Genomic DNA, 9532 nt, shown 5'->3' on the forward strand with positions numbered 1-9532 from the left:
CCTTCAATACCACGACTGAGGTGCCCTTGAGCAAGGCACCGAACCCCCAACTGCTCCCCGGGCGCCGCAGCAATAAATGGCTGCCCACTGCTCCGGGTGTGTGTTCACGGTGTGTGTGTGTGTTCACTGCTGTGTGTGTGCACTTTGGATGGGTTAAAATGCAGAGCACTAATTCCAAGTATGGGTCACCACGTCACGTCACTTTTTTTAATATACAGAATGATATTGTCTATTGGTTTGAACTCTAATACAGTTATAGTTATCTTTATGGTTATCATTCTTGGTGTGAACAGGCCTTTAGACTGAACAATAAAGTGGTAAATAAGACACGAAGAGGACTATTTTGGTGAGATCAGTCTGTGTACTATGTGTGTGTGTGTCTGTGTCTGTAAACCTGTGCCTGTGTGTGGATGTTTGCCCCTCTCTCATATCTGTTTTTTACAACAGGTAAGATCTATTATTCTGATTATTCTGTCTCTTTGCCCTCTCATTTCCTCTCTTTTTTCCTATCTTCTATCCATTTCTGCCCCATCACACCATATAATCTTCCATCCTCCAAACCATCCACTCCACCCCTACCTCTGCTCCCAATGGTACGGCCCAGGTGGACGAGACTGTCGGCGTCGAGGACATAGATGCGACCAAGTCAGGTGGTGAAGGAGTGTCTCAAACGCCAGACGAACCCTTCACTGAGGAGTACATTACAAGCGACTTTGGAATGAAGGAGTATGACTATTCCTACAAGGACTACAATGAGCCCATCATCGAAAGCAAGCCGGAAGACACCTTTGGCCCTGCCCTGTCCGCTGTGACAGATGAGGGAGGTGTAAGTTACCTTGTGCTTTCTAGCAAATTCCTTTGATAAGCTTTGATAAAAGCTTAAATTGAATTTGCAATGGCTTTAAATCTTGCAGAGGCATCAAGCAGGTAGTTGTTAAGACCAGCTAAGCGCTGCTGTTGGTCTAAATGCTGGTCCAAGACTTGAGCTCTATTCCAAAACCTAGTGAATTGCCTAGACTGAAATTAAGAATGAATTCTAATGATATATTAATGTAGTCCCTCATGGCCACGATTTAACTAAATTAAAATGTGGGTTCAAAGTAAAGTGACCACGATTTAACTGAAACAATGGAACAAACTGATTAGTTGTGGAAGCGAATTCTTAATTTATGGCCATGATATCTTTTACTTTTTTCGCTGTATGTCATGTCCAGGGCTCTGTATCAATTAACGATTTTTTTTCGTTTTAGTTAACAGTAACAGCACTGGTAGGCAGTTGACAGCAAGGCTGCTCACTAGGTTTTGGAAGAGAACTTCAGAGTCAACTTGTAAATTTGCATTCAGTGTTTACTTAAGACTGAATCAAGTTTGCTTAGCGTAATGGTTCAGCAAGTTATGCCATCAACAGGAAACGGTTCCCCTGCCAGGAAACCTTGTTTATCACAAGACTTAAACACAACTCCTTCTGCACAAGATTCCTCTGCAAGTCTGCATAGAGTGCTTAGTTCAGCAGCACCATCAGTATTTGTTGACTCAGCTGCTCTTATGCTGATCTGAGAGCAGTCCTAATCTTGATCAGCATAGAACAGCAGTATCTTTTTGGAAGGGCACCACCACTTGACGCTTGACTTCAGCGCCAGAGCTGTTCAGTATGTTTTAACATGCTGTAGACCTGCATATACAAAAATAAAAGTGTATAGTGGCTACTTCAGTCTCAACAGTGTTCAATATTTAAATGGATGGCCTCACAACAGCAGATAAGTGAAATTTTAAGCCTGCTTGGTCAGCTAAGTATCTGCTTAACTTCCTTAAAAATAATTTATCAGTCCAGGTAAATCTTGAGATTCAGTGGATTATGGGTCACATCCACAAAAAGAGTTATAATATGTAATGTAGGTGGGTGTATAATGCTTAGCTAGTACCTGAACATCTTGGACTGATGGTTTCTTCTGTTTGTATATTGACTGGGCTCTGTTTTGGGTTACATATCTGTTTTCCTCAGGCCTACGTGCAAGCCCAGAAGGGAGAGAAGGGAGACCCTGCTGTCCTTGAACCTGTAAGCATCATACTTCCATAATCAAACCATTATGAGAAAGGTTAACATTTGGAATTGGAAATAGTAAATTATGCAAAAAATGCAACTACTGCATCTGTTTAGACATATAGTTCATCCAGGCCACCAGAGGGTGCTACAAAATACCATTGTGATGTATTTCATGTAATAGTCTTTTCTAAATGCATTATTACTGTCTTTAATTTCTTCATTTTACCGCTCTCACAGGGCATGTTGATTGAAGGACCACCTGGACCAGAAGGACCAGCAGTATGTTCACTTTATTCTCTTTTGAGTGAATTTATGATCACTTAGCATTCCCAGTCCTCCCCAAAATTGAGCTAATAATGTTTGATTCCTCACTGAAAAGCATAACTTACTTTCCTACATCTGCCATATTGAGCATTGCAAGTTATCCAGCTTGTTTCCATTACATTCTAGTGCATGTTATGGTAAAAATTAAGTTTCACAGTTGTGGTTTGTGTAGATTATGCACTCTTAATTATGCAATCTTTCTGTCTGCATTAGGGTCTCCCTGGCCCCGCTGGCCCCCAAGGACCCCCTGGTTCTGTAGGTGATCCTGGTGAGAGGGTGAGTGGACAGTTTTTTGTGTGTGTTTATGCTTTAGATGTGCCTGGTTTCTCCCAAGGTTTTTTTTTTTTTTCTTAATTTCTGTCACCTGATGGAGTTTGGGTTCCTCACCACTGTCCTCTTTGGCTTGCTTTGTTGGGGTATAAAAGACATTTAATATTCAGTAATGTCATCGATGCACTGACACTATTGGATGAGAACGGGTGTAGAGAGGGTTTATAATTTAAAGCAGTATAGTCAATCCCGCTGTTGTTTCTGTAGGGTACTACTGGTAAGGCTGGTCTTCCTGGAGCGGACGGTGTCCCAGGACCTCCTGGAACTTCTGTCATGCTTCCTGTAAGTCTTCTCTCCTTTCTTTCTTTCTCTCGATGTTCATAAAGTCATATCACCACTAGTTGTCACCATTATTATAAAGCAAGTGATTTAGGACATCATTTCTAACCGGCTCTCCCTGAGCTCCCACATCAAAGTTGCATAAAAAAAGTAAAATAAATTATTGCTTGATTTGCAAAACACTTCTCTGTTCTTGCAGTTCCGTTTTGGACAGAGTGCTGGCGAAAAAGGGCCCATTGCCTCAGCACAGGAGGCCCAAGCTCAAGCCATCCTGTCTCAGGCTCGGGTTAATAGCATATAACATAGTCATATAACAATCATTTAACATTTATTTATTACTTTTTCCACATTGAGGTCTAAAATTATACATCTTAATTTGGTATTAATGGAATTGTCTTCTGTCTAGTTGGCTCTGAAAGGCCCACCAGGGCCAATGGGTTTCACCGGCCGTCCAGGACCTTTGGTAAAAGAACTAAACACTATATAAATAAATAAAATAGATATTCAACAGACATGTCTGTTGCAATATTACATGTTGTTTGTCAAGTGCTTACATCTTGATGTTGTGATCCTATATAGGGAACAACTGGAAGTCCTGGCTTAAAGGGAGAAAGTGGGGACCATGGACCTCAGGTAAAGTCCTGAATTTGTGTCTCTGTGACATTGTAACTCTTAGTCTTGCCTCAAGAACATTAGCAGCACATTGAGTCATTCTGAGATGCTCTGACATATCTTCAATATAATCTAAAGAGACAGTCTTCTAATTTATCATGCATCCCTGTTGTGTTTTTGCAGGGCCCCAGAGGTCCTCATGGATTGTCTGGTCCTCCTGGTAAATCTGGTCGGAGGGTGAGTCCACTACAGTGTTCCTGACAAATAAAAAACAAAACCCGCAGATTTACATCGACACAGGTTTTATCTATGGGCCAGAATATCACAGTAACTTCAAGGCAGTAAGCAACTACCTAGCAATAATCCAGAACGCCTTAGCAACCGCATCCTAGCATCTAGGTGGCACCTCTTGTGTTCCCCTCAAGAAATGTAGTTATCTAGTTGCTTATATTATTGATATTTCCTGCAGGGTCGTGCTGGTGCAGATGGATCCAGAGGGATGCCAGGAGAGCCCGGAGTTAAGGTTGGACGTCTTTAATGAAGCCATTTTTGTTCAAACTCTTGTGTTATTCCACCTCTGAAACGTCTACCACATAGAAATCATGTTGACCTTGACTGAGTCTTTTGAGCGAGCATCTTTGGTTTATGAACTCATCATGAATGTGTATGTTTTTCTATATTAGGGTGACCGTGGCTTTGATGGCCTTCCTGGTTTGCCTGGTGACAAGGGTTATCGTGTAAGTGCTGACATTTTAATGTTTTTGTAAATCCAAAACATAGTGAGCTTTTAAGGCAGTGTAGTTACTGCTTGATACCTTTTTTTGGTCAAAATCGAATGCAGCTTCCAATGTGTACACAGTAGACATCAAGGGTTTTTTTCATTTCAAAGATTTTGTAACATAGCTATAGGATGTACGTATAATAATGTTAAAAATGTTAATTTATTTAATTTACATTTTTTAAGGGTCAAACTGGAGGAATGGGACCCCCAGGACCCCCTGGAGAGGACGGAGAAAGGGTACTTCTCAAGGATTTTGTGCTGTTACAGTAAATTAACAATAGTGAATATGATGTATGCTGCCTGAACATCCTCTTGATCTTTGTTGCTCATATTTGCTTGAATATCTGTCATCATCTTTATAAAGCATAAAAAATGTGAACTTTGAAGTTAGATTTTTTTCTGATTATCCTCTTCCATCTTGACGATTGTCAGGGAGATGATGGAGATGTTGGACCTAGAGGTCTTCCCGGTGAAGCGGTGGGTGTTTCTGTTTCTCAGACACTGTACACACTTACGACTTTGTGTATGATAGCACTGACCTGTATGACTTGGTTTTGTTCTCCAATTTAAAGTCTGTAAGGCTACTTAGATTTCATTGTATGTTCTTTGATGAACCTCTTTGTTGTTCTGTAGGGGCCCCGTGGGTTGCTGGGGCCTAAAGGGCCTTCTGGACTTCCTGGACCTCCTGTGAGTATTCATTGAAATCTTAACTACAAATACTACATAATAAGTTGTTTATTTTTTTTAATTGCAATAGTTGCACAGCAACACTAAATTAAAATGAAAGATTTGAAAAAGAAAGATTTGTTCGTGGATATCCAGAATTCCAGATCTTTCTTTCTTGCATTTCTCCATGTTATCTGCCTCTGCCAGGGTGTTCGTGGAAATGATGGTCCACATGGTCCAAAAGGAAACTTGGTCAGTAAATCTGAGTTCTCTGACATTACTCTAAATGCACAGTCCTGAACAGTGTAAAAATATGCAATAATTGGCATATGTGCGTGATAAGTTCAATTCTCTCTTTTAAGGGGCCTCAAGGAGAGCCTGGACCTCCAGGGCAGCAGGGGGCTCCAGGAACACAGGTGAACAACAAGTTTATTACAGATTTAAAGACAAATGTACAAAATGTACAAAACATTTAATATGAATGTTTTTCTGTGTAATAGGGAATGTCAGGTCCACAGGGTCCTCTCGGACCACCAGGAGAGAAGGTGAGTGTTTTATGATTGCAGAACACAAAGCAATACTTATTAATAATCAGTGAATGTGCTTCACTGAATTACCACTTTAGAAGATACAACAAACTTACATGTCCAGTCTTATTCTGAGATCATAATCAATGGCAATAATAATGCCATTTCATATGTCTTCTTAAAGGGACCCACAGGAAAGCCAGGTCTGCCAGGAATGCCCGGAGCTGACGGTCCTCCTGTAAGTGTTAGATGAGTGCTGATTTTTTTTTTCAGTGAACATGTATGTGGTATTACCTGCGGTAAAGAATATGCCATTCTGGTTTGTCTTAATAGGGTCATCCCGGAAAGGAAGGCCCCATTGGAACCAAAGGAAATCAGGTGAGTCTATACCATAATAATTAGTATATTTCTCTGTATTGCTTCATAAATTAAATGTAATTTGTGTCATTTAACATTTGACATTTGCCTTCAGATCATATATATATACACTACCGTTCAAAAGTTTGGGATCAGAACTATTTTTAATGAGTTTCTTCTGCTCATCAAGGCTCCATTTATTTGATCAAAAATACAGGAAAAAATGTAATATTGTGAAATATTATTACGATGTAAAATAACATTTTTATATTTTAATATACATTAAAATCAAATTTATTCCTGTGATCAAATCTGAATTTTCAGCATCATTACTCCAGTCTTCAGTGTCACATGATCCTTCAGAAATCATTCTAATATGCTGATTTATTATCAGTGCTGGAAACAGTTGTGCTGCTTAATATTTTTTTGGAAACTGTGATACTTTTTTCCCCAGGATTCTTTGATGAATAAAAAGTTAAAAAGAACAGCATTTATTCAAAATATAAATCTTTTCTAACAATATACACTAGAGTTCAAAAGTTTGGGGTCAGTTAATTTTTATTCTTTCTTTTTTTTTTTAATAAATTAAAACTTTTATTCAGCAAGGATGTGATACATTTATAAGAAGTGATAGCAAAGATTTATGTTGTTAGAAAAGATTTATATTTTGAATAAATGCTGTTCTTTTTAACTTTTTATTCATCAAAGAATCCTGAAAAAAGTATCAGTTTCCAAAAAACTATTTGGCAGCACAACTGTTGCCAACATTGATAATTCTAATAATAAATCAGCATATTAGAATGATTTCTGAAGGGTCATGTGACACTTTAGACTGGAGTAATGGCTGATGGAAATTCAGCTTTGCATCACATAAATAAATTATATTTGAAAGGATATTAAAATAGAAACTATTATTTTATATTGTAATAACATTTTGCAAGATTACTGTTTTTTTTCTGTATCTTTGATCAAATAAATGCAGCCTTGATGAGCAGAAGAGGCTTCTTTAAAAAACATTACAAGTCTTACTGATCCCAAACTTTTGACCAGTAGTGTATATATCTTTGTTATATATATATATATATATATAGACAGACATTTTCAGGGCAGAAATCCTAGTGTTCATATTTTGACATTAATATTCCTTGTTCATATTTAGGGTCCTAATGGTCCTCAGGGGTCTATTGGCTATCCTGGCCCTCGGGGAGTGAAGGTATAATATGCATCTTTTTTCAATTAATTTGATGCAGATAGTTTTTTTTTGTGTGTGTCTTTTTCCAGTGGACATTAAATCTGTGTAAATGTTATGGAGCTTAATCATTAAAAAATCCTTTTATCACCCTGTGTAATTTTTATGAACAATTCTGTTGGTGGAGAGTTTTATGTTTTAGTAATGGCTGTTGATAGTTGATATCTGCTTTCACCTGTAAGACTCAGATTAAGATAACAGACCGAATGCTTTATGACAGGGAGCTCAAGGTATCCGTGGATTGAAGGGCCATAAAGGAGAGAAGGTGAGTGTTTTTGGTCATAAACTTCAAGTTTGTCATCTTTGAAACATAAATTGAAACCAATTTGTGCAATGGTCAGTGTTAAATAACGTATGTTTTTTACTTTACTTTCAGGGAGAGGACGGATTCACTGGAATCAAAGGAGACTTTGGTGTGAAGGGAGAGAGGGTATGTCTTGCGCATCACAAAACATCAGTGAATAGAAACTCATCAATTAGCATTTGATTAGCACAAATGTGAAATGAGAGCAAATGGTAGCACTTGACTTGTGCACCAACAGGGAGAGGTGGGAGTGCCTGGCTCAAGAGGAGAGGACGGTCCTGAGGGCCCGAAGGGTCGTGTCGGTCCCCCTGGTGAAATTGGTCCTATTGGCCTGCTTGGAGAGAAGGTTAGTTTATGTAAAATGAGTGGTGATTGCTGATTTTGTTCCATTATATATCATTTTAGCTATGTTTTGTATTGCCATTGATATTGGCAGTAAGCTATAATGAATATAAATGTTATGTTTGTTATATTAAATGTATATTTCTGAATATAAAACTTATTAATTAAAAATATAGATTTTAGTTGGTCTAAAGATGTATTAAATCTTTTTAAATGATGTCAATCCAGGGCAAACTTGGTGTGCCTGGACTTCCTGGATATCCCGGAAGGCAAGGAATTAAGGTAAACAAAAGTAATATTGTTAATGAAACATGATGTGATATTCAGCCATCATTCATTTCATCAAATATATTGCGTTTTTCAAACAATGTAATGCTTGTATTTTAAGGGCTCCCTCGGTTTCCCAGGATTCCCTGGTGCAAATGGCGAGAAAGGTGCAAGGGTAAGATTTTTTAGACTAAATTGGACTAAAACTCAAGAGTTAGAAGTATTGATCACATGTCACTGGGAGGTCAATGCAGTGTCCCGCGTAGAGTATCTTCCTTTATTTTGGAAAAGAATTGGTTATGCTGAAAAATTCTGAACTGATTTTCCCCATTCCAGGGTTTGATTGGAAAACTTGGACCAAGAGGACAGAGAGGGCCAACAGTAAGAGCCTGTTTTAATCATTTCATCTCTCATCTTCTGTTCCATTTATTAAAAAACAAAAAACACTTTTTGCTTTCATTTGATTTGAAATTGTTTGATTTGTTTAGTAGGTTAAAGTTGCTGTTGTTGATTCAAGCAGATGACAGATTTCAGATCAGTTAACTTGTAAAGCAATGCACAATGATTTTCTAAGACGACTTCTTTTTTTTTAATCTTTTTAGGGTCCCAGAGGGCAGAGAGGACCCCGTGGGTCAACAGGAAAATCAGGTGCTAAGGTATGAGATTATTTTCAAATTATTTTCGGTTTTATAGCTACTTTTTAGAGGATTTTTTAAAGGGGTCATATGATGCGATTTAAATTTTTCCTTTCTCTTTGGAGTGTTACAAGCTGTTCGTGAATAGATAAGATCCCTAAAGTTGCAAAGACTAAAGTCTCAAACCCAAAGAGATATTCTTTATAAACGTTATCGTCCACGCCCTCCTAAAACGCCTCGTTTAAACATGCCCCACATGTCTACATCACTGTGTGGGAAGATTTGCATAACACCACCCAAATGTTCACGCAAAGAAAGAAGGCGTAACTTTATTGTTGCTACCACCGCCGCCATGTCATGAAGATGCTGTGTCGTTGCAAAAGCTAAAATAATTTGTTTGGCCTTCCAAAAGAGGACACGACTAGAAATCAGTGGTTAAGTTGTATTTACAACACTGTTCCAGAACAGATCAACCCAAATATTCAGATGTGTGCAGCACATTTTATGGAGGACTGTTTCCTGATTCTGGGAGAGTAGACTACAATGCCGGCTGTTCTGACTCGTAAGTACGTTTTCATATTTAAAGAATTTGCCACTGACTATGCAAACACGAGTTTTGAGCAGTGTAGAGTAGCACTTGTTGTTTGTCATTTCTCCGATCACAAATGCAGACATGGTTTTATGTTTACACGACACGATGCAACGCAACGCATAAAAAGACAGTATAAGTCATTATAATCAATACTATGATTATCAATACTTTGTCCCCACTGGATGCAACAAATGCCTCATTTATAATGGGTTTTAATGTTTTT

At 38.3% G+C, this 9532-nt stretch overlaps 1 protein-coding gene across 1 annotated transcript in view; it reads left to right on the top strand.

The window, feature by feature from the left end:
• The first annotated feature begins 2021 nt into the window (after positions 1-2021).
• The window catches only part of LOC107694781 (collagen alpha-2(XI) chain-like), a 16477-nt gene continuing 8966 nt past the window's right edge, over positions 2022-9532 (top strand). The window contains exons 1-26 of the mRNA XM_016494469.1: positions 2022-2056; positions 2282-2323; positions 2582-2644; positions 2906-2980; positions 3177-3263; positions 3384-3440; positions 3557-3610; positions 3773-3826; positions 4059-4112; positions 4273-4326; positions 4554-4607; positions 4803-4847; positions 5004-5057; positions 5244-5288; positions 5399-5452; positions 5537-5581; positions 5748-5801; positions 5897-5941; positions 7080-7133; positions 7390-7434; positions 7546-7599; positions 7712-7819; positions 8044-8097; positions 8204-8257; positions 8419-8463; positions 8685-8738. Of these exons, the coding sequence (XP_016349955.1) occupies positions 2285-2323; positions 2582-2644; positions 2906-2980; positions 3177-3263; positions 3384-3440; positions 3557-3610; positions 3773-3826; positions 4059-4112; positions 4273-4326; positions 4554-4607; positions 4803-4847; positions 5004-5057; positions 5244-5288; positions 5399-5452; positions 5537-5581; positions 5748-5801; positions 5897-5941; positions 7080-7133; positions 7390-7434; positions 7546-7599; positions 7712-7819; positions 8044-8097; positions 8204-8257; positions 8419-8463; positions 8685-8738 (1401 nt within the window). The 5' untranslated portion in view covers positions 2022-2056; positions 2282-2284. The remainder of the gene's footprint in view (positions 2057-2281; positions 2324-2581; positions 2645-2905; positions 2981-3176; positions 3264-3383; positions 3441-3556; positions 3611-3772; positions 3827-4058; positions 4113-4272; positions 4327-4553; positions 4608-4802; positions 4848-5003; positions 5058-5243; positions 5289-5398; positions 5453-5536; positions 5582-5747; positions 5802-5896; positions 5942-7079; positions 7134-7389; positions 7435-7545; positions 7600-7711; positions 7820-8043; positions 8098-8203; positions 8258-8418; positions 8464-8684; positions 8739-9532) is intronic.

The sequence above is a fragment of the Sinocyclocheilus anshuiensis genome, unplaced genomic scaffold (assembly GCF_001515605.1).
Source record: "Sinocyclocheilus anshuiensis isolate Anshui unplaced genomic scaffold, SAMN03320099.WGS_v1.1 scaffold1497, whole genome shotgun sequence".
NCBI classification, from domain to species: domain Eukaryota; kingdom Metazoa; phylum Chordata; class Actinopteri; order Cypriniformes; family Cyprinidae; genus Sinocyclocheilus; species Sinocyclocheilus anshuiensis.